Source organism: Phalacrocorax carbo, chromosome 5 (assembly GCF_963921805.1).
Source record: "Phalacrocorax carbo chromosome 5, bPhaCar2.1, whole genome shotgun sequence".
NCBI classification, from domain to species: domain Eukaryota; kingdom Metazoa; phylum Chordata; class Aves; order Suliformes; family Phalacrocoracidae; genus Phalacrocorax; species Phalacrocorax carbo.
This window is the reverse complement of record NC_087517.1, coordinates 49,410,624-49,435,630: the sequence shown is the minus strand read 5'-3', so window position 1 is coordinate 49,435,630 and position 25,007 is coordinate 49,410,624. Positions and strand designations below refer to the sequence as shown.

General features: G+C 43.6%; 1 protein-coding gene across 4 annotated transcripts in view; it reads left to right on the top strand.

Moving 5' to 3' along the window:
* The window catches only part of PRR5L (proline rich 5 like), a 47,335-nt gene extending 23,127 nt beyond the window's left edge, over positions 1-24,208 (top strand). For 2 of the 4 annotated variants that reach the window (XM_064452331.1, XM_064452332.1), the window contains exons 5-9: positions 6,483-6,540; positions 9,569-9,660; positions 13,023-13,163; positions 14,636-14,762; positions 21,245-24,208. In XM_064452331.1, the coding sequence (XP_064308401.1) occupies positions 6,483-6,540; positions 9,569-9,660; positions 13,023-13,163; positions 14,636-14,762; positions 21,245-21,627 (801 nt within the window). In that variant the 3' untranslated portion in view covers positions 21,628-24,208. The remainder of the gene's footprint in view (positions 1-6,482; positions 6,541-9,568; positions 9,661-13,022; positions 13,164-14,635; positions 14,763-21,244) is intronic. The other 2 variants (XM_064452333.1, XM_064452334.1) reach the window with 2 other exon arrangements.
* Positions 24,209-25,007: the final 799 nt, after the last annotated feature.

Sequence of the window (25,007 nt, the reverse complement as noted above, 5' to 3'; positions counted from 1 at the left end):
AAAATTACTTGCCAAGTAAGTTTGGGTGATGCTTTTTTCCTCAAATTAACATCAGATTATCCAAGAAACAGTGGTTATGCACTCGCAGAGCCTGTAAAATGTGGTTTAACACTAGAACACAAAACCTCAGTTGGCTAGAAGAGGGGGCTGTATTTAAGAAATACTGTAATATGTAGAAGAAAAATTGATTTTTTTTTTTTTCACCCAGCAAAATAGGGTCAATTATTTTGAGTTTGCTCTGAATCAGTTTACTCCTGTTCGCAGCTTATGTTTCTGTTTCATGAACTAGTATTAGTTTCTCAATTTTAACATGGCTTTTTAAAGGCATACTGGCCATGTTTGGCTTGGAGACATGAAAGGAAAACAAAATTTGTCCATAATTAAATGGATGTTCATATAAGTGTTTTTTACCCCCCAAGAGTAGTGGCTTATTGGGAAATAGTAATATTTTTTGATTAGCAGGAGAATTTTTTTGTGCCTCGCTGCTCTACAGAGACATGGCTTTCAGACAAGGTGTGAAGTCACCTGTGATGGCTTGAGCCTCCTTGATGTTTTCTGTGGAACTGCTGCCAAAACTACTTAGCTGCTGTTTGCCACCCTTCTGCTTGAATCTACCACCCAGAGTAGAGCAAGGCGTGCTAGTGGCAGGGCTATTGCCCCAAAATCCTTCCTGTTGGTTCTGCCTGGAGGCTGTCACCGTGGCCAGGCTGCTGGCAGAGTGCTCCTGACAGGCAACATAATTTGCCTTTGGCAAAGTCAGATGGGTACTGTTTTGCCTGGAGCGTAGTGGGATCCCGCACAGGAAGGGCCTCCATGGCCCCAGTTGGGGATTACCAGCTCCTGGCAAGGTGGAGGGAGGGAGAATGTGCCCGTCGCTGCTGGCACTGCTGATTTGAAAGAGAAGCCCCAGCTGTTACGGCTGGGACAGCCTCCATCTTCAGTTACTGTGATCGGGGAAGTGGAATTGCTCCTCTGGGTACGGATGGAGAAACGCACCTCAATTTCTCTAATAGGTGGGGGGAAGGGGAACATATCTGTACCCGGAAAAAGAAGGAATTGCCTGGAAAGTGTCTACATTTTACAGCATGGTGTGTGACTGCTTCCTGATTTTTATTTTTTCTTTTAAATTCCCAATTATTTCAGTGCAGCTTACTTCACAAGAGTAGTGAGCACAGGCACGTTGTGGGAGGGTCTTCGCTGAAAAGTGATTTTTCTGGAGCTTTGAGTCCTGTCTTCCAAAACTCAGGGCATTTGAAAAGTTACTTGAAGCCTTTCTCTTAGCTGCACTTCTTGGTGCTATACCTGAAACAGCTATTGTGGTTTTCTGCACTGAGAAAAGTAGTGGGGTTTCAAGCTGCGAGATTTCACAAGCTCACTCGTATCTGCTGCAAAACATCTCTCTCCAAATTTCTTGACTGCACGTACGTGTCGGGGGTTAACTTGGGGCTTTGTTTCTCTGCAGTGCATGCTTCACCGTAGTGAGAGTAAGGGCAGGCTTGCAGCACCCTCAGTGAGCATATAGCAGCCTGTGGTGTCCCAGCAGCAAGGTGAGGGCTACACCCAGGTGATTTGGGAAGGGGAGGGAATAACTACCTCCCCAAGCACCCAGTTCAGCTGTAGTAGCAAGGAGGCAGAAGGTGGCAGTTAAACTTTTTCAAATAAATGCGCCCTGCAAGCTCACTTGGTGTGAGTCTTCCTTTGGTCTTGCTTGCAAATGAGAGGTTTATTTTTCCTCCTCTCTCTGTCCCTCTGTCTTGCCTCTGGCATCCAGGGATAAATCAGTAAAAGGAGACTTGTAATCTAGACAAGGTCTGATATAGACCCCTGCTGTGGCTGCATTTATTAGATTGTATTGATTTTTCAACAAACTGTAGGGTTTTTAAACAAAAATTTACCTGTCTGGCTTGATATGAGGGGCTAATGTTCAGATTGAATCCATTTCTAAGCCTGTGACTTTAGCAGAAAAGAGATAAGTAAAATTCTTTAACGTTTTTAAGATGGGGAGAAATGAAATGAAGGGGAGGGGTGGTTGTTTTGGTTTTTTTTTTGGGGGGTGTTGTTAGGTTTTGTTTTGTTTTTAAAACAAAAAGGGAAAATTTGAGAGGATAATTGAGACATCTGCAGTAACTATATGGAGCTAAGCTTTTGCTTTTTGCTTTTGCTTTTTTTTAAAGAATGTTATGATGCAATCTATTTAGCACATGGAATTACTGATAATACATTAATAAGAACATTATAAATTCTTTAGTACAGAGTAATGATTAATATACCTCTTTTTAATAGATATAACTGTGCCTCCCATAAAGGTGTACAAATGCATATTTTTGGGGGCTGACATAGCTGTAAAATAAAAAAAATCTCTGAAAGTAGAAAGCTTCAATAATACTAACTTACAAGCAAAGTAGCTGGAAAACTGTATCCACAGTACTAGGAAATGTGTGTAAATTGAAACCTAATGTTCTAGCGCAGATAGAGGAGGAATTCATATTTCTTGAGAAACACAAGAAAATGAGTGACCCTCATATATATGTGTGTGTGTATGCTTTTTTAATTATATAGTAGTTTAAAATGACACAGTATTAAAGACCAGCTGTAAATTTTCCTTGCAATATGAGAGAGGTAATTACCTTGAGCTGAGGTAAAAAAATAAGGGATTGAAGTACTTTATTAATAAACTGAAAGTATTTGGACATATTAAAGAGCAATAACACTCCAAACTTCATCTTATTGTTCAGGCAGTAAAATATTTACAGTGTAAGTGCATTTCACTTTTTTCCCCCTCATAATTTTTTCCATTCCAGATTTCTTCCTCCCTCCTTTTTCACAGTTTGCCTTTTCCTGGAAAGTGGTTTTTTTGTTGTTGTCCAGAGCCTGCCATGTGTAGTCATTTATTTCTGCTGAACAAATCTAAAATTTGCATGGAGATCCCAACAATTTAATATTTCCATCCAAAGCCTATATTACTGCTGGAGAATTGTTGCAAAAGAGTCGCCTTCCATTAGGTGATAACAGCACTTGGAAACATCGTGGCTTTTTTACATCATGTGAACATACTTATCCAACTTGCTTATTGCCGCTGTTGTTGCCCAGGTGAAAAGTGTCTCCCAGGCACATTCTCTTTGCAGCTTACCCATCCTTTGGCAACCCTGTTCCTCCTGTGCTCTGCTGGGAACTCTGGCTTTCTCTTTCTCTCAACCTTAACACTCACCCTAACTGAGGAGTGAGCCCTAGACAAAGCCCCCCAGCCATTAAAAATTTCTCACTGACAAGTTCCCTTTGCTCCCTGCAGCTTCTTTTGGCAGCCCTTCGTCATGTTGGTGATGATGAATAAATCACAAAATAGGCTTCTGCAGGAAAAAATATTAAATTGTTTTATTAGGGGGAATTCCAGAGTCCAAAAAACTGCAGAAAGTGCACCCTTTTTCAGAATAAATGTGTGACTTTTTGGCTAAAACTGAGTAAGCTGTTGTAAGCAGGGTGAGATACCACAGGTAATGGAAGTGGCATGAGTCACCAGGCCTTTGGCAGTGCATGTCCTGCTGGAGGTTCCTCCACCCCTGCTAACCCAGGTGGGCACCAGTGTCATGGAAGGAGTCAGCAAGGACCAAAGCATACCCTCCTAAACTGGGCAGCTGTGCACTGTGTGAGGCCTGGAAGCAGCTGCTTTGCTGACTGCAGTATTGTCAGAGCTCAGCTTTTTACCTGTTGGCATCCACAGCTTTTCAACTGCAGTTAATGAGAGTTATTTGAATGCTGAGTGGGTTCAGAAGGTCACATGCAAAAATGCTTTGGGTTCCTGTCTCCGCAGAGTCACCTGTGTGCGGAATAGCAATTTTAGCATGTTCCTTTGGCAAACAGGACTCTTGAAGTCAGCTCTGATTCCTGTACTGAAATTCCTAGGATGGGTTAATAGCAGTGTGTTGAAATTTGTTTATAGCTTGACTGTACTGTATGGATAGGATTGCTTTTGCACCCTGCTAGAACTAGTAAAGGTCAAAGCCTTGTCACTTGGATGGGTGGTTCAAATAATACAGTGTCATCCCATGTGTCACTCCTAAAATGCTCTGGTTTTGTTGTGTAAATAATTTAAAAGGAACATAAATGCTACATTATTCTGTGAATAAGACCATACTAAATATTTTTTGGGTTGTATTCTGAAAAAAAGCCACCTGCTAGCAGGGCCAGGTTACCTTAATTACAAGCATGACCATTAATTATTTTTCCCTTGTATGCACTGTACAATATTTAACTGTTATTGCCACTAACAGAGCTTACCACTGGTGAATTGCATGGCCATTCCTCCTTATGTCATGACTGAACTCTGGATACACATTAGGGGATGCAGGTTTTGGGTTTCTTTTTGTTGGTTTGTTTGTTTTTTCGTTTTGGGGTTTTTGGTTTTGTTTTTTTTAAAGCAGTGTCTCAAAAGTACTTACATCTGGCTCACTTAAGACAAGTAAGCCATTGTAGCAAAACATGAGTTAATGTTTTAATGTGGGTGAAGCAGCCACGAGATGGGACAACAGCCAAGCAAAGGTACCCAATTCCTCTCTGTTGTACACCACCACACTTTCACACCATGAAGAAGACAATGCCCATGCAGTCTCATCTTGACTTGAGATGAAGCTTTTTCATGGAAGTTCCCCCTACTACCCATAGCATGGGAGGTGACTGGTGAGCTTGTATGGCTTGTTCTTTCTTCCAGGCCCTTTTGCTGAAATCTTGACAAAGATGCCAATGGAAAAATTTCTCTCTGGTATTGCAGTGCCTCCCAGCCCCAAAGGGTCTCAGAGCTCACCTTGCATAAAGTGAGATTCCAAAGCAAAAGGAGTTTCTTGAATTCAGACCCTGATTTTATTAATTTCAGTATTTTCCTACCTGACATCTTTTGGAATATAAATTCTCCACCAGGACAATGCATCCAGAGATGTTTCCTTATTGATAGGATATATGGTGGTCTCTTCAGTCCCTCAGCCTCAACCTACTTGCAAAAGACTTCTGGAGTCTGTTTGATTAGACACTACTTAAGGAAGAGCCCTTCCTTTTCTACATGTTTCAATGATGTCTAATGCTAACAAGTAGGACTCTCGAGTGGCAAGTTTTTCTTTTGTTCTGGAAAATGAAGTTCAAGTATAAGCGAAGAATGTCAGAGCAATGTTTCCTTCTTTTTATTCCCTTCAACAGCACCCCAGATTAGTACTGCTTCCTGTTGTAGGGAGGATGCAGAGGTGTGCTGCTTTCTTTGCTTGGGGTAGCTTACATGGTTACCTGCTTGTGTGTGTCATGAACGAGCCAGCCTGGTATATGGTTACAGGAGGCAGGGCTATCGTCCGGAGCAGCAGCGTGAGGGCAGGTGTGTGGTATGGTAGCTCTTCAGGGGGCCATGGTGGCGTCCAGGCAGCAGTGTACCGGCAGTGTCCATTGGGATGCTTTTTTTGGTCAGATTCAGATGAGCCACTTCAGATGAGGTGCCTTTGTCTTCAGCTGATGGAAGGTTGAAAGGTGCAACTTTGACCCAGTTACCTGTTAAAAACAAAAGCTGGAGATGACCTTGAGAGAGAGAAGTCTCTGAATATTGTGCACTACCCTGATATTGAATCCTTTCAGTGGGACAGAAGGCTTTATTCCCTATCAACATGATCTCTGTGGTAGGACTGAACCTTTTAGGGTGCAGTAATAGCGTGTTATGTGGTGACAGCTGCTCCTTTATCTGGGATTCTGGTTTTCCTAGTGCTATTGGGAGAACAAAAAGGTAGGTGGTGTTTTTGCACCATTTTTATGTTTGGGGAAATGGGAACAAAAAACTTACTAGATATTTAGGTGTCCTGAATTGCAAACAGGCACATCAATGTCTTGATCTGTCTGGCCCATAATAGTTAATTTTATCTAGAAAGACTAGGTCCTGCCGCTTCTTCTGCAGCTTGAGACTGCATATTGAGATTATCCAACTGCTCAATATAGCAAAAAAGATAGCCTCATAGAAAAAGGATAGGTGGGCACAGAGAAGTAAGGGTTAGGGATCTGAACTGGCTTACTGTGCAGTCAGGCAAGCACTGAGCTAGTGCAAAGGAAGAAGGGAGTGGAATGTTTTGGTAGCATTTGGCCCTTTGATTACCTCCACCATATGGCTGAGGTATAGCTTATGTGGCTGCGCTCTTATGTTAAGAACCGTTTTATTTTCTTTACTTTCTCCCTGTGACCTGGGACAGGTCCTTCCTTCCCACTTCTGGCAAGTGTCTCGACTCTCTGCTGTGTCAGTTGTGTTCTTATATCTGGCTGAACAAGACAGGGTTAATGAATGTTCAGCACTCACAGTGACACCAGGTCTGGTGGCAGTGCCGGGAGAAAGTACCATGATATGACTAATCTTTAGATAACTGCATGCAAAGTGGTTAACATCTAAAAAAAAATATTATTCTTCCATGTTTATTTTAAATCTCAGAAAAGGCAAATGCATGTGTCTCTCTTTTCTCTCTTGGCAGAACCAGCTCCTTGCGAAAGGATTGCTGTTTATAGAGGAGAAGGTTAAGCTCTGTGAAGGCAAGTATAGCAAGAAACCCCTTTTGGAAGGGAGTTGGGCTTTGATGTTAGGTCACACAAGATGATTTGCATTCCTGGAAAGTGTACAGCCCTTGCTGGTACTGTCTTAGGGTTAGGGTGTCACACAACCTCTCAGGAGCCAGGTTGCATTGGTGAGGCTTAAGGGATGGCGGGCTGTTTGAATAGCCATGTAGCTGCAGCACTCCCACCAGCCACATCTTCATTGGGAGAGCAGGAGTCTGGGTCTTGTGTAGCAGTTGAACCTGGGCTCAAAGCTGTTCTGGGCTGGACATGGATCCTGTTGCAAAACTGCTGAGAGCTGCCTTCTGCCTTTTATTTCCCCATGTGATTTGCAGCTCCACTTAAGCAAGATTTTGGTTACTGTATCATGCTTTTGAGAGCTAAACTAATAGGCTTGGTGTAAATTTAAAGAAAAGGTTTGTGTAAATTTAAAGTAAAAACAGTCACTTGGGTGGGAATGAAATCCTTCAGGAAAGAAGTTGATCACACATGAAGTTCTGCTCAAACCATGGGGTACAGACGCTTGCTACCACAGAGCCTGTGGACGAAGGCCAGCGTGGCACAGCGACTCAGTGTTGGATGTGTGGGGAGTTAGTCACATTTATTAACAGCTTGCTCAAGCAGAGCGAGCTATCTAGAGCACACGTCTTTATTCAAAACTAGGCTGCTGTTTGATTTGACCCAGTTTTGTAGCCTGTAGAGAAGATCCCTTGCTAGTCACCAACCTGCTGTATCTGGGTCGTTAAATGCCAATAGACACAATCTCGCATCATTGTTGGTGTTGGATTCCTCTGCACTGTTTTTCACCAAGTCACTTGTCCACCCAGTCAGCAGGCTGTAGGAATAGGACCCTGAAGGGGCTGTGCAGTTGCCAGCCTCCTGCTTGGTGCCTGCTTTTTCAGCACTGGCCCTGTAAGGGAGGAAAAAAGGCAGACTCATGCATTTTTCCAAATGTGAGTACCTGCCCTGCTGCTGCCAGCTCTTCAGAACGAGTGCTGTGCAGCTTATCATTGGTTTTGTTTCCTGTATTCATACAAAACTATTCCAATGTGTGTTTCAGCATTATGAAAATTGAGTTCCAGTCTGTAATAAGCTGAGAGCTGCCTGGGTGTTGTTTGCAGCTGTGACACTGGAGCCACTTTGCCTGTGCAGGCTGGCATCTCTGCAGAAAGTGACTTATGGGCATCTTTCATAATGTGTAGACTTGTTGCAGGTCTTGTGGTCACAGCAACAAGAACTTCTTGTACACATTTCTCAGTTAGCTCTATCTTCCTGGAAAATTTCTACTGTCCCAGTACTCAGAGATGGAATAATGTTCCTGCTGCAGGGCACGGCAGTGTTTTACTATGTCTGTTTTTCAAATCACAGCCTCTTATTTTAACGTGATTTTTCTTCACACAGTCTGTCAGAATATCTTTCAATGCCTTTTTGAAGAAATAAACCATTCCTCCTTCCCCTTCAGAAGGAGAATTGATCTATGACATTTCATTCTGGCTCCACACACTGAAGCGTTGCAGTCCTGGGGAGGAGGTAGAGGAGGGAAAATTTTAAACATTCAATTAGTCTGTTTCTTGTTGTCTTTTTCAGTTACAGTTGGGAGTTTCTGGTAATGGATAGCTGTTATGAGGGTGTTAGGTAGGTGCTCGTCTGCCTGCAGTCCCAGTTTTGAAGCTGGTGTCATACCAGACACGATAAAGCCTCCCTCTAAACCCTCCTACAGTTGTTGGTGGGCTCTCTGCCCAAAAGGAAGCATCTGCAGGGTCTGGTCCTGCTGGCTTTCTGCTCTCTGGCCTTGTCCTAAGCAGCACAGCCTATGGGCAAACACAGTGAAAGCCCATGTGGAAGTCTCCAGATGGGGAAAGCCCTTCAGTACACAGTGATAAAGCTCCTTTGAGTTGCAATTTTACATGTGTTCCAGTTCCTCGTGTAGGGCCTTTAGTCACATTGAGGCTAAGCCTTCAAAACTGTCTCAAGCAACTGCCTTCCATTATTGTTCCTTGAGTCTTGACTGCTTGTGAGCTCCAGCTGAGGCTCCGTGGAAGGTATCCTGGAAAACACTTTTGTCAGAAACTTGTGTTGCTAAAACTGGGTCTGTATTTGCACCTGAAATTTCTGAGGAATATATCTAAAACTTGAAAAAACATTGCAAACCTTTGACCTTTGGGATGGGAAAAATCTTCTAAAAAACTTAGATGCTTTGGGCCCAAATGCTGAGGAACACACAGGTCTGTAAGTCAAGTCTGTGAGCATAATTTAGAATGTCTATTCAAATGATTATGTTCAGTAAAGCATTTTTTGTTAATAACAGGCTTTTGACCACAGTTGTATTCCTGTTATGGGAATCACAAATTGCATAACTTAGTCTGCCTTCATTTTAAATACTCACTTACATTTGGGGATATTTGTTTGAGTCCGAGTCATATGAGGGGTAGCCACAAGTGGATTTCATTTAGGAACTTTCCCAAGTGCCACATTTGAGAAGAGCACTGGCTTTGTGGCTTATCAGGGTCTGGAATGTGTCTGTGCTTGGGAGTGGGGGGATGCTGGAGGGGGCTCAGCTCTTGTACATGCTCTCCCTTCCTGAGCTGCTGCAGAACAGCTGATGTTGGCTGGGACCTGCTGGTTTTCAGATTCGGCTGCTCATGTGCGGCTGTGCTCCCACACTAGTCGAGCATGCTAACTGTGAACTGTGAGATTGCACAATCCTTTGCTGTGGAGTTAAAGCCGCTGGTTGAAAAGGGGCTTCACTCTTTTGTTGGAATTGGTCTCACGTTTTGCACAGAGCTGTCGTCTTTGCAGTAAGTGACAGAGCAATCTATGGTCACAGCCTTGTGTCTCTGTCAGTTAAGGTGAAGCTTAGCTGAGTTATGTCCAGCTTTGGATGGAAAATGAATGTGAAGGGTGGGTTTGTATCTCTTACTTGGGGAATTGGAGAGTAGTGGGAAAATCCAACTTCATTTAGTGTCCCTGTCTCTAAAACTCTTGCTCCCAATCTCTGTTTTCATAGGTGAGGATCGCATTGATGTCCTGTCTGAAATCTGGGATCACTATTTTACAGAGACTCTTCCTACACTCCAGGCAATATTTTACCCAGTCCAGGTAATCCTCATTACAATTCATTCTTCAGTCAGGGGAGGCAATACAACAGCAATATCTGCTAACGGCACACGGAAACTTCTCTTCTGTTTCCGCAGCACTGTTTGGCCAGTGGCTAAACAGGTCTCAAAACCTTTAAACTAAATCTGGGAGGACGTAGAGTTTGCCCCAGTCAGCATGAACTGTGTAAGAGGGATTGCTAAAATCTACTGGGCAAGCACAGTGTTTTAGGCTGAATTTATTCCCATTTGTCTACCCTCTGTCTGCTCTTAGCTAAGCTTGAACACTGAAACTATGGACCACACCTTGTGTAGACTGAAGCTCTGGGCCATTTGTATTTCTAATTTTTCCATTTCTAAATACCTGGGACTCTGTTGGTGCAGATGACAACACTGATAACTTGTCTTCAGAGGGACAAACCTGAAGACTAGATCAGGACCAAATGCCTTCAACTTGCCCTAACTACTTTTGGAGGGCTTATGTCCCAGTTGAGCCTTTGGAAAATCTTCTGTTGGGTTTTTTTAAGCTTTGATAAGGGGATAAGTAAATCTATGGATAGAGGATGAATGAACAACTCTATACAAGGCCTGTTTACACCGTGTATGTTGAAAGCTGAGTACCCCATCAGAATTGTTGAGCTGTATCATTTTTTTAATGTAGTTATTCAGGGTTTCCATATGAGCAGTCTAATTACCTCCCCAGCCTATTTTGATCTTCTCTTCCATCATAGGAAAAGAAGACTGTACTTCATGAGGAAACTGATGTTCTTGGAAATGCTAGCCTCCTCCTCTTGACTTTTGCCCCTTCCACAAGGCATACTTTCCAGAGCCTTTTAAAATTATTTTTCCCTTGTATTGTTTGAAAGGCAGCAGGTAAATCTCAAAGGTTGCCCTTTTCCTCTAATCCTATTAAAGCTGGCATTTCCTAAAAGAGAAAGGACTTCTGTAAAGACAGACACTAACCTTTCTACTGTGTTTATTTTTATTCTTTCCTTGCTACAGATGCTTAAAGGTAGGTGTTTGGCAGGTAAAACTGCAATTCTAATATCCTCCCTTTCTCTCCTTTTGCAACTAATTCTCAGTCAGGGAGTGACCTAATGTATTTAAGCAGGGGTTTGTCTGGACTGCAGCTCTCTGTGCACTGTAGAGCAACTGAGCTAACTGTGTGTCATACCCACTGATGCTAATAATTCTGCCACTTATCAGAAAAATCTACTCCCCTGCTATTAAATGTCTCTAATGAGAAACTGAACAAAAGTTATTGCACAGTGGGTGCAGCTTTTGGAAGTAACTTGGTGGTAGCAGTGAAAGCATGACTATGGGATGTTGAGATTCTTTGAAAGCCTAACTTTCTTACTGTATTTGTCACAATATCTGAGCCACTGAAAAATATTTCATAGAAGCTGTGAAGTTAGGGAAGTATTCCCATTTTATGGATGAGGAACTGAAAGGTAACACACAGCATATTTAAAGCTTTGTAGGTACCTGAGACCTACACAGATGTATGGATTTAAACCGCCTAAGTACATCCAAGAATATTACTCTGAGTAAGCTGCCCTAGGCTACAACAGAAAGAGTTGCCGGTGCAGTAAGAAATAAGAAATTGCTCTAATCCCAGGCCAGTGCCCTAATAACGAGACTGGGCTCTTCCCACAGTCAGGGAACTGTATGTACCTATTTATATGGTGTGTACCACACCACATGGGAAGAGAGTTCGTCCAGCAAATCTCTTTCCCCAAGTCACAGTTCTTCATGTGCTACTCTGGTAGATGGGAAAGTCGATTTGTTGTTGGTTCCCCATCCTTTGCTGCAAATGTCACCATGATTATTTAGTTGTGTTCTTCTCTGGTCCCAGCAACTGCCCATTCAGTCAGAATGAAAGTCAGCCAGCCAAATGTGTGAGCGTATGTTTCTGAAGGTAGTAACTAGAAGTAACTTCCTATCTCAGCTCAGTTTAAACCCGAGGCTAATAGCTGTTGCAGAAATATGACCTTTAAGCAGCCAAGTTGGTTAAATTGCTGTACAGAGGGAAACTATGTAAACAGGTCACTGGCTTTTGTATAGTTGCAGCTGTTGATGTAACTACTTGGTGTGGAAAAAGAATAGTAAATCTTGTTTTGTTTGGCACGCCAAATATTTGCATTTTGAAATGGGGTATGAAGTTAATGGGACTAAACTGCATGATATATATAAAAAATGTGCAACTGCTGAAATACAGTTCAGAGATATGTACTGGTCTTTTTTACACCTCCATGTTTCTAAACACGCAGCGATGGTTTAAAACAGCAAAGTGTTTTCATTATGGCCAAGCTGCCCTCCAGCCTACTGGCTTTAATTTGTATTTACATATTGATGATGCTGTGAATTATGACATTAAACCTATTATTAATTAATGATTAACTGCTGTTAATTCCTTCCAGCTAAATATTTGCCATGTTGAGCGTGTTATGGAGACCATAAAATGGTTCCCAAACAGACCCTGGGGCAGAGATTAACGTGCTGGGAAGAACAAGGGAAACTCTTCTGGCTGGAATGTGCTGGGCAGGGCTGGGAGGAAGATTTTTGCTGTTAAGCTGCAGTGGGGCAAGAGAAACTCGTGTGGACGTTAAGTATAGCAGAGGGAAAGGCAGCAACACCAGGATTCCAAATGGAGTCCAACTGTATTTACATGTGCTGAGAAATATTACAACATCTTCATCTGTTAAGTCTGCTCATTTGTGCTGTTGATGTAAAAAAGTAACTGGGCGGACATAGAGCGCCTTGTGGTGGAAATCAAGCTGTTGCTTTTTAAAATGGCGTTTGGTACCAGCAGCCTCACTAGCTTTGCTCTAGTTTAAATCCTAAAATCTGTAATGAACTGAATTGTGGATTATTGTCATATCAGCAAGGTCTAAAGTGCAGATGTTGAGCAAAAAGAGGATCCAACACAGACCAGAGGTAGGCTTAGTTAAGGAATATTCTGTACCAACCTCTTTCCCTACCAAACTTTCTTTGGCTTCTCAGCTATGAGTGGCAAAAGCACAAGCTGCGTCTATCCTGGGCTTTGGATGTTTGTGACCAAATTTTATGGCAGTTGATTTTCATGAATGCATAGTCTTTTGGTGAAATACAGGCCCAGTTTTGGCTTCACTCTAAAGCTAGTGGCACCTCAGATGAGGTGTTACTCATGTCATCATTTTTGTGGGACAGAGACCAACAGGGAAGTGACCAAAGAGTACCATGAATCCTCAACCTGAGCAGCTGGGGGTGCTTTGCCATGGCAGCAATGGGCAGGATAGACCTTTCTGTCACTGTGCGTACATGTGTCGTTGTGATGCTCACATGTCCCTTTACCAACTTTTGGATTTTGCCTTCTGTGGTTTTTAGGGTCAGGAGTTGACTATCCGTCAGATTGCTCTTCTTGGCTTCAGAGACTTGGTCTTGCTAAAAGTAAAGTTGGAAGAAATTCTTCCTCTGGTCCAGACAAAGCTCCCAGCTTCCATTATCCAGATGCTGTTAATTCTGCAGGTGGGGAGCCTCTGTTCTTCTTCATCTGACTCCACTTGGGTATCTCAACCTCATTGAACAAACCCTGGAAAGGAGAGTGAGGAGGGAAGAGGGTATGATGAAGGGGAAGTGATGTGTGCTTATTTGGGAGTGGTAAATGTAGAAATGGGAGCTGAATTTGAATGTCCTGAGCTTTCCCAGGAACAGGTAAGGATGTTGCTGTGAAAGGGCCAGGTTCTGCTCTTTGGTGTTTGTATTTTTCTTGTTACCTCTCATCCCCAGCTAGGAACGAGTCTCAGGACTCTTTTTTCACGTAAATTTTAATCTCCCAGCTTCTCTGAATGCCTCTTTGCGCTCTAGTTCTCCTGGTTTCTCAGCTTTGCAATGACAGGTTGCGTATCCATCACAGCAGATTGTGGAATATGAACGAGCTGTAGCTGTTGGTTGGGATGCTGAGTAGCGCCCATGAGAGGAGGAATGCCTCTTATATTTGAAGTATTTACTTTAAATACTGCTTTTTCAGGCAAAATGCTATATATCTTGCAAAGGCCTTTCCCAAGAAACCCAGATCTTCTGTGAGGACTATTCTGTTTATCCAGACCTCCAGAGAATATTTTCCAAGCATGCCAAATACAGCCAATTATACCAGCTGTTTTATCTTTTTATATTGCCCAACCTGACAGTCCTGCAAAATACCACATCACAGGTGGTTGTTTGGGTTCCCCTCACTTTTATTTCTTCATCAATATACCTTATAATAGTGAGTGGCATGGAATGAAACTTTCAGAAGTACAATCAAAATTCCTAAGTAGCTAAGTTGGTATTTCTATACGAGTTCTCACTGTTCTGATGTTCCCAGTGACCCAGACTGTAATAGTAGGAGATACTAAAGTGCTAGTTTGATCTCCCTGAAATATTTTAATAAAGAATCTTGAGGGCCTCGAAGTGATGCACTTCAGAAAAAAAAAAGTTTATTGAGGCTTTGCAAGAAGTTAAGTCTGTGAACGGTTTCTGAAATTACTTTAAATTGGTAGTGTTATCTACCATCTTTACAGCTGTGAGCTGAACTACAGAGGGTGCTTTTCCTGCAGTCCTGCCTAGGAAAAGAGCAGTGCTTTGCCCAAGGTGTATTAAGGGTTTTCTACAAAGAGGCGCTTCCTGGTTAAACTGCCCTGGTATAATTACATTGCTGTACTTACACCGTGCAAATCCTCAGTGTGAGTGTACCTTGTACCTTCCTATCTCTTGATCAGAAAAAAGGACAGCTGGCTGCTCAGTGTCTGTAGGGTTATGGCTATGACTTGAACAAGGGGATTGACCTGAGCAGCACCCAAACCTCCATTTGGGCTTATCAGCTGTGCTCCTCCAAATGGTCTACTGGTATATGGTTGGGATATTCCAATTCAGAGATATTTGACAGACCCAGGCTTTACTCAAAAATCTTACTCAAAACTATGTAAGGGTAACGTTGACTTTTTATGTTTGAATTTCAGAGTGTCCATGAGCCTACTGGCCCCAGTGAGGGCTACCTGCAGCTGGAAGAACTGGTGAAGCAGGTGATATCGCCATACTTGGGTTTGTGTGAGGATCACAGCTTCTCTGGCAGCACCTGCTTGCTTGGTAAGACATGTGCATTGTATAGAAACTCCTGTTGGGTTACACAGGTTGGTTAACATGAAGCAGTGCACGTCTATGCTAGAAAAGGAGACAGTGCATAACTCCAAGAGACAGAAGGCAAAGGCTAAAACACCCTTGAGAAGGTCCTGATTAATATGTTCATGAATGTAGTTTTTTTGTGACATGCTTTTTATTTTCCATGACTGAGTGAATTATTACTGCCCACCACTGCATGCACACACACTCACACAGATATCCCCCCTCTCTCTGGAGATGGGATGTTTTTTAAAACTCTATGGTCCATGCCTGACATACTGCTCTCAGCCCGGTGAGAGACTGCACCTGGTCCTTTCTGCCTGCTCTCTGTCCCTTCTTGCTAGCCCGCTTCTGCTGCCTGGATTCCCACACTCACTGATGCATCAGCCAGCCTTTGCAAACAGCAAAACCATCAGATGCTCATTCTGAGGGATTACAGAGTTTTTTTGCATGGAGTCTTCCCTCTGAGGGCTCTGTTTAAAAAAAAAAAAAAATTTTAAAAAAAATCTGTATTTAAATTGTGGATAAATGGTCTAGGTGAGAGAACTGGCATTGCACTGCAGGAAGAGGATGCTTATAGAGGAAAACTTCTTCACACATAATCCAGGAGCTCTGCTTGTACACATGGCCAGACAGAAGAGATTGGCTGGCTAAGAAATGGCATAGGGGTACTGATTTGATTGTCAAGAAGATTTAAATAGAACAAGTGAAGCAAGCTCCCGTATCCCTCTGTTTTTATAAGCTTTAGCCTTCGCTTTAATGCAAATTGTAGCAAGCTGGAGACATACAACCTGTCTTGTACTACACCTTAGCAGCACAGGGAAAAAAATGGTCTTGCCGTAGAAGGACTTGTTGGGACTTAGACAATTGCGCCTGTAACAAAGTCACGGCATCACTTCAGGCAAACTATGGCTCAGGGTTTTTGTTCCTGTGGTTATTGGGCAGTTAAATGCCTTTTATGCAAGTGAACATGGTTATACAGTTCAGCATTGATTTGCAGACCTGATCCTGAGGCTAAATGTAGACCACATTCCCCCATAAAAGCTGAGTTTTGATGAACTTGATTGTTTTGCATGCTGCTGGGATACTTTGAAAGGTAGCTGCCTGACCCATACTGAAGTTTCTAGCCATCCTGGATTTCAGCCAGTTGAACATGGGAGTGTCATTTAAAAAATTTTTCACACAAACTGGCCTTGTAAAGTTTACATGCTTTAAAATCATAGTATTACTTTGATTTCAGCTGTCATTTATTTGTGTGTATTTCCAGGGTGGCCTTTTGCCCCTGCTCCACCCTGTGCTGAGTGGGAGGGAAGAAAGGACTTGAGTTTGCATTATGCAACATTGACAGCACAGCAGTGCTTTTCTGCAGATAATCTTGGTATTTGCAAAGTGCTGCTGTGGTGGTGGCTTCTTTTCCTTAACTCCCACTTCTAATCAATCTTTCTTTTCCTCTGTCCCTCTTTCTGTCACCTTTTTGCTTTCTCAGAACCAGTTTCTTCTCTCACTGGGCAGCCCGTAATGATGATGAAGCCCAGTAGGTTTCCTGTAGTAGCTTTTTGGAAATGAATTGTTGGGCTTTGGGTACGCTTGCATTCTCAGCAGATGCTGTGGAGGCCAAACTGCGCTCTGGACTGGAGCCTTCAAGACGAACGATTGTTGAGAAATGCAACTGAAGGTGTCTGATCACAGCTGTGAATACACATAAGGCTTCAGCCTGCCAGGCTGCTGTGTCTTAAAATTGTTTTTAAGTGAGAGAGAAGTGCAACAGGGACAGGTGTGAAAGAGGACAGGACAGCTCACAGAGGGGTTTTGTAGAGGGCAGCATCCCCACCTGCTCTTCTGTTACCACCCTTCTTATTTTGCCCATGTAAATCAGTCATAACCTGCATTGTAAGGATGGAGTATGCTGGAGGGATCCAGTTGTCTAAGAAACAATGTTTAAATTTTTTCCCTAAAATAGGGAAGAAGATAAACCACTCGCCCTATTCCCACTGTGTATTTAACCCAACATCACTGCTGATTTGAGTTTGCTTGCAAAAAATCCCTTAGAAACTCCTCCCAGTTTATGTTCCTGGCCATAACACACCAAAACAGAAATAAAATAAAATTTCTAGTTAAACTATGCAGTTAAGAGACTGCCTTTTGTGGCCAAGAAAATAAAGGGAGAAAAGTAAAGCAATGAATGAATGTTCAGAGTTTAATCTAATTTTAACTTATTCTTATCATAAAAGACTTTAGTTTTGTTGCACAAAAATAATCTGTGGATATTTTTTCTTCAAAAGGCTCAGGTCATCCCTCCCTTGAAAGAGAATAAACATTAAGAAATTCCTCACTGTCCATCTGTCTTGTTCACTACCTGGTCAGTCATATGCAAGCCATTTCTTTAAAACTTCCATGGAGGGAAGCACCTCAGCTCGTCTGTGCAGTTTCTTGCAGCCCTCACCCTTGGCATTAGAAAGCATTGTCTTAACATCTTTAGAATGTCGTCGCTACTGTTGTGGGGAGAAAATAAGAGCAGAGACTATGAAGTCTTAACAGCATTAGCAAATTCAGAAGTCAAAAGCCAGGCCTGTTTCCTCAGTCAAGCTGAAGACTGAGTAGCCTTAATAGGTGGCAACCAAACTGCCTTTCCTCTTCTTGTGTTAGTTTTACAACACCTGGCCTCCTGTAACTGCCCACGCGAGCATCTCCAGTCCTAGTGCTTAGAGCTACAACTTCAGGAGAAATGCTTGCTGGTGGGGGAGGATGAAGAATTCTATCGTCTTCCACTGAATGCCACCAGCTCTGTTACATGTGCTTCCAACACATATTTCACTGGAGTCCTACCCGTTTTGCTGTGACAGCAGGATACTGGACTATTCCTGTGCTCCCGTGAAGCTGGATAATTTCTGTGGCAAATCAGATAAAATCTGAGCACTTTGTTCTTTAATCTCTTCAGTTTATTTTGCACCACCACCACCTTCATCCTCCCTTCTCTGTCGCAAATTCTCTGAAATTTTATGGTCGGGGATTCACACACATGAAGGTCTAGGTTATAAAAGGCACTCAGATACTTAAACAGTTAGGTCTCTAAGTCAACCAGTAAAGTGCTAGCGTTGGCCTGGTTGGTGGGTAAGACTGCTGCAAGAGGAGTTGCAGTAGAGTTTCGGTAATTTTTAAAACTGGCCTTTTCTGTCGCTTGGTTAATTCTTCTGCTGTCTATTACAGTGTTTCACATTCAGCTGTATCTGAAGCACAGTGTCTGTTTCAGCATCAAGCAAATCATCTCAGAAGATCATGGTGGCAAGAAGAGTATAGTAAAGTGCTGCTGTTTCTGGGACAGAAAGTAGCAGTTTAACTATAACAGAATAGATGGGAGGAGAAGAGTTAAAGTCTGGTTTCACCAAACTAAAATATACGCTGGGGATAAACTGCTATCGATTGTTTGCCTACTTACAAAACATGCCATGTGAATGCTGACTAAATGTGGGTCTAATTTTAGTATAAATATGCTCGAGCTGGTAACCAGCTGTGTGGTTTAGGCGAACAGCAGCTGTGCTTTGGCAGCCCAAGTCCCAGCACACAGTGCCTGCACGTCTGTCCAAATTCTGGGGTGGGCTTGCAACCTCTGCTCAGTTCTGGGCTCAACTCACTGCAGGGTGCCTGGGTTACAGCAATTACTTCAGTATAGTCAAACTTGGGCCCTTTGCTTTATTTTTGCATGCTGCAGGTGGTGCAATGCTCCTGTTTCCATGCTGATATAGGTCTGAGGGTGGTCTTCTGAATTACTGTTTCCTTTGATACCAGCAGGTTTTACAATCTCAACTCTAATAATTTTCCATCCATGCAAAAATATACCCAAGTACATACATCGTGTATAAGGCTGTGGAATGATGAACACAGACTGGCTGGACTGCAAACTACCATGGTAGTTGATGTAAATACCAACTACTAGTGGACCATTTTACCACAGCAGCCAAGGATGTGATAGAAAAGGATCTCTTTGCAACTTCATGTGAAAGCAGGGTCACCAGACTGGGCAGGAATAATTTTATGTTATTGCTTCCTATATTATGCTTGCTCTTAGTGGACTTTAATCTCTCAGGTCATCAGGCTTGGCTCTTTCAGCAGCACTAAAAGTTTACACATGAAACTGGCACTTTTTTCTCATGGGAATATTTCTATTTATCTATTAAGTGTCCATGGCCATGATTTTTCTTTTTCCTGTGTATCCTGGCTTTTTGGGAAGGGCTGCAAGCTGTCCCTGTTTAAATGAAACATGTGTTAATTTTAAATGTGTTGTATAGGAACAGGGAAGAACAAAGACTCAGCCCTTGCCTACAAAACCTGCAGCTGTGGAATCTGAAAAATTGACAGTGTTTTGCACAGCTCAGTTCAGTTTAGTCTCTTCAGACCTCTCTAATTAGCTAAGACACCTCTGCATAGCTGAAGCCACTGCAAGTTAGACATCATGTAAATAATAAATCATGGGATGGGGGAGTGCAACGAACCATTACCTCAAGAGGCTACTGAGCTCTCTTTCTCCTCTCAGTCCAAGGGCTGAACAGCTCTTGAAGGTGTCTGACTTCCTAATGTAGGCAGGAGATGGGCACCTAAAAGCGTTTTAAGATCCCACCCTGGGTTGGTCACATTGCAAGTATATAACTGCCCCTACCATTGGCTTCTCTCTTTCGGTATCAATACTTTACTTTGTTCACAAAGGTCAGAAATGACGAAGCCCTGGTCAAGGTGGAGAAGCAGCTACTGCTAGTGACACCAGTGTTATGTTGGTCTTGTCTATGCCAGGATAACTTTCCAAGACCCAGGCACAGGCAGCAGCAGAATGTTAACACAGTGCTCGGGGTTCAGTGATGCCAGTGTTGTGCGAGGATGCTTGCCTGCTGCTGCCCTGCCTGCTGCTGCTGCTGCTGGAGCTGCAAGGAGGGGTGCAGGGCAGAAGGATGCTTGTGTAGCTCCCCCCTTAAATTACTTTTTCCCAATGCCCTCCAACACTGCAGCTTCCTCTGGCTTGAGTTGCAGATAACACCTAAACAGTGTATTTAACGTAACCAGCCACAAAAATCACTTACACACACTCTTAAGCATGAAATGAACTGTTTGGAATGAATGTATTACTGGCAGCAGCGGGGTGAAGTGCTGTCATAGCTCGGCTGCTGCCAGCAGTGGAGTTTTGGCTGCTCACCCGTTCCTCCCTGCAACAATATAGGATTTGTTTTCTGCTTCTCTTCCTGATGCAAGCTTCCAAAACTTTTTTATAACCTTTGGTGACAAGTACTTTGCTTTGCATTTTGTTACTCTATCTCTTATGCTCTGTAGTCTTGGTGGCAGTATTTTATATGGTTTAAAGGCTTCCAACTCTATGAAATGAGACCCTGCACTTCAAGGAAGTTGGTGAGAGACAGAGAGATGGGTAGGGAACAGCTTTATCAGCTTCGGGGACAGACCGCATGAGGTGTTTAACACGACATGACAGTGCTGCACGGCGGTGGAAAACAGCAGGTGAAAAGTAATACTGTCTGATTCAACCTGCTAGGGGAGTGAATCACAGTGAGCCAAGGCACAAACTCAGACCTCTGCTTTTCTTAAAGCTTTTAGTGTCAGAATGGAAATGGTGCTTCATGATACGGGGCTGGGGACTGTGCCTTGGATTTGAGTTCTAAACCAGGCTTTTTTTCCCTCTTAATGTTTTTGCTGAGCAGATTGTAGACCCTGCACCCATCAATTCTGTGTCACTGCCTTCACCTGTGCTCTGCAAGTACTCTTCCTCTTCTGCGCCTTTCCCCTTGAGCTATTGTGGGCTGTTGGTGTGCAGTGTTAGGTGTTTTCAGTGTCTAGCCCCAAAACCAGATATATTTTAAAGTGGATCAAATGGTATTTTTCTTGTATAATCTGTAAAGAATACAGTGGGATAATGCTAGCAGAACCACCTTTCCCTAAGCAGCTGGAGAGGCAGTGCAGTGTAGCATCAGGAATTTCATGTTGACACCAACTACTGGCATCTCCTGAGAGAAATTTTCCAGAGAAAGGGATGGCAACTCAAGTCCTCACTGAATGTTTCTTTGGGGACTTGTGCCACTGTCACTGATTTTAGTGAACCTGCATGTGAGAGCTCCTACTCAATCCTCACCCTGCTGGCTAAGAGAAGAGACCATCAGGATGCTGAGGAAAATCCCTTTGCTGCTTTTACTCATTACTTTTTGGCTCACTTCTTTTGCAGGCATCAGTACTGTTGCCTCACTGCAGGATGGGAGATGTCTCCTTATCGGGGGGTAGGCAGACGTCCTTTCCAGTATGAACTAATGAGCACCCAACTGTTCCCTGGTGGTAACGAGTTGGGACACTCTGTGGCTGCATGCTGAGTCCTCTCTGTTTCCTGAGGCCAGCCTAACAGTTCAGGTGATGCTTTTCTATGCCCTATTGACTGTTCCTGCTTCCTTTTTCTCTTCCAGAGAGACGGTACTCCAGATCCCACCCTAAGACTGGTGTACTGAATTATTCATCTCATGTGGTGACGAGCCGGCAGCCCAGCGAGATGGCCCTGACCCCACTGACAGAGCAGGAGGGTGAAGCTTACCTGGAGAAATGTGGTAGCATCCGTCGCCACACCATTGCCAATGCTCACTCAGATATTCAAATCCTGGCAATGGCCTCCATGATGCACACAGGAATGGTGATTGAGGAGTCAGACAGTACTGACAAATGCCTCCGCCTGCAGCCCAGTTTTAGCCACAGGCAGTGCTCCAGTGAGCCCAGTATTGCTGATGGGCCAGAAGGAGTCATAGCAGAAGGTAGGCAGGACCCTGCAGAGCTGAACTGCACATCGGTCAGCTAGACAAAGTCTTGCTGAGGAAAGGAGAACTGTAATGCACTAAGATGGACAAAGTGTCGTGTCATCCCTGCTGGGAAAAAAAGAAAAATTCAAGTTTTGCTCATGTCATTGAGACGGCCTTGAGGGGTCTTATGTCTCTTTGGGAATGCACCCTAGGTTTTTTTTTTGCCTGTTCATTGTTGATGGAGGTACCAGGCTGCTCCCAAATGAGACTGAGGGCTGCAAAGGTTTTGCTGTTGAACAGCACAGTCTACCTTCTGTAAGCTTTCTTCCTTTACTAGTCCAGACCCTTTGGCCTTAGGTTTCCTTCTGTTTCTTTGGTATGATGCAAATTAGCCTCAATGCTTTTCTCCATCTTTCTTAGCTTTGTGCTGGTTGCCTGCTTTTTGTTCCTGCAGCAGAGAGCTATGTGCTAAATGTTCTCTTTGCTTCTGGCACTAGGGTGGTGATGGCTGAGGACTGCATTTTTCTCTTTTGAAGTTGAACTCAGGGATTTACATCCTGCAGAAGGAGCTGCTCAGGTGGCTTGTAAGAGAAGAAGATCCTTCACTTTGCCTCCCATGGGCATGGATGAAAAGTCCAAATCCAAACAAATCAGACTTTTTTTTTTTTTCCCCCCCACAGACCTGAAGAGAACTGAGTATACATGGAGTCCCAGCTGAGTACTTCATATGTACTTTATTTGGTTCCAGTCATATCTTTGGGGGTGGTGGTGTAAACTGGGTGCAAAGGTGGGGTGGGTGTGTAAACTGGGGGCAAAACACAGTCCCGAGCATCCTGGCATTTGGCATCAATTTGCTCCCGAAATTTTGGAAGTGGCAGGGCTACAGTGAAAGGGGAAATCTAAATGGATTCCTCTGGGAAGGAGATGGTGGGCAGAGTCTGCACTTGTGTGGGAGATTTAAAGGTGCTTCTCAGCACTGGGCTATACTGATGCCAGACCAGGAGGTGACAAACAGGATTTCATCCTTGGGCTGTTCTGGTAGTTTTTGTACTTGCAGATTTCATGACACCAAAGATAACCAGTGGGGTGTAGAAAGGAGTCCTGTCTTGGTAGTGTATTTATGAAGTGCTCCTGACCTCCAGTGGTATCTGACTCAGCACAGTGTTGCTTTTAAGGCAAAGCGAGGGCTTTTTGCAGTCTTTATTTTTGTTTTTATTTTGAAGATTAGGAGTGGGTCCAGTTTGCAAGCGTCTGTGTCAGGCACTGCAGTCTGCAGTGTTTGCTTTGTAGCATCACTTGGTACTCAAATGCTGCTCCTATGGGAACAGAACCAATCTGTTCAAGCAGTCCCCTAGGATACTCTGCTGATGTCTTGCTAAGCAGATTTGCAAGTGTAATTACAGGCTTAGAGGTAAACTGAAATGCTGCCTTAAATGTCAAATCCCATTAAAAATGTGGATATAACACTACTGCCACTCAAATCTAGTCCCTGTGGTACTGACTGTAAATAAATCTTCCTTGACAAGGAAACAGAAGGTTGGGATGAGCCTTCAGGATGGTTTTTGCATGCTATGAAATTAACAGCGGAATTTGCCGTGCTTCTGTTGGGCATTAGGCATCTTCTGCTGCACTGGCTGCACTGAAAGTATAGCTCTGAGCTGTCAGGGTTTGGCCTTAGTAGCATGTGCAGCAAAAAGAAAGCAGAGTATTATTTTGTAACAAAGCGTCAGAAATACCAGTGATGAGCACAAGTCACACTGCCTTTGTAAATGAGGGTGTTGCTTTGTCTCCTGTGGTTTGCAAATGTTGAAGAAGATACTTGAAAGGGCCTGCTTTTTCTTGCAGTCACCTAAGGCACCCTAGCTATTGGCCTTTGTGGAAATGCCAAGTGTTTTGATCATCAGCTGTGCTTACATGTTGAAGAACAGAGATTTAGTTGTGCCAGCTGCCGCCTCCTCAGAGCACGCACAGTCCAGCGGAGGCCAGGAAGATGTGGATTTAAGCAGTCTTCCCTTCAGGTGGATTCTAGGATAAATTGCCCTCCTATTCATAAATTGGACTGACCAAGCCAACTTATTTGTTGTCATCTGCCCCAGCGTGGCCATGGATTGTGGTGGAGCTTCAGAATCTCTGTGGTGACAGCCAAACCAAGCAGACCATGCTGGTGTTACCTTGGCACGGTCCCCCCCAGCATGGGGCAGATTGATCCTGCTCAAAAGGAATTTCTTTGGCCCCTTGCAGTGATTTAAAGCCTTCTCTTAGTTACAGTGGGGCATGTGGAGAAGCTGATACCCTGCAGCATTTCAGTTCACTCTTATGAATGCTTTTCTTCTTCTCTTTCTCCTCTCACCCATTTGCCTTCTGTAAATACCTAAACCATTTGGATTAGTGAGCAGTGCCCTCTTTTATGGTGAAAATTAGAATGTTTTATTTATTTCCTGACATATTCTTGGATCATCTCTAGGGCTAATAGGAATCCAGTCCTGGTTTTAACTTGAATTTCTTGTTTTACGTGTCTGTATAATTGGAACTATTTTGATTTTGTGTCTGTTACTTTGCAAAACTTTGCACCAAGCCACTCTAAATCATGAACTTCCCAGTTGTTTTTGTTTTTAGGGAGAATTAAAGCTGGTGGCTTCACTTTGTAAACTGAAGTAAACAAAACTTGTTCTGTAAACCACACTGAGGGTCTGGTCATGAGCACCACTTTTACAGCTGTGTGAGATGCACAAGCCTCTGCAAGCCCATCCCTGTTACAGGCAGAGTGGGTGAACCTGGAAGTGGTTGGAAAGCTGCACCCCGAGGCTGTCATGATGGCAGCATGGCGCTGGCACCGAAGGGCGATGGGGGCAGACCTGGGGAGTGGTGCTGAGTGGCCACTCTCTGCTGCTGATGCTTTCAGCCTGCAGAGGCTCAGTCCCCTGGAAGCAAAGAGCAAAGACTTCGTACCTGGGCCAGAGCTGCGGTGTAAGAAACACTTGCATTTTGGATACAGGGTTCTGGTCTGGGGTTACACTTCTTCACTGCGCACCATGTCACACACCCATTACAGGGTCACAGGGCAGGTCTTTTCTACCCTCATGGTGATCCACTTGAGAAGACTTTCTGGAAGGGCTGTCAGAATGGAAAGAAGGGATTTCTCCCACCACATCCCAAAGTCTGTTACCTTCTAACTGGATAATTACCTTGATTTGAGTCACTTCCCATCTCACCGAATCAGTCTTCTTTCACTCTGTCTCTTCTTCTTAAGGTAAAAGTGATTTATTCTCTGTGTCTGTACAATTCTGTCATAAACTTACTGAGGGGTGCCTCAGCAGAAAGTTATTCTTAGTACAACTGGCCTTTTTCATGACATCCCCCATAGGCAAGCAGCATGTTTTTATTGCCAGCAAGCAGAGCTTCTTCAGTCCCCAGCTGGGTGGGCAGCAACCTGGTTTGT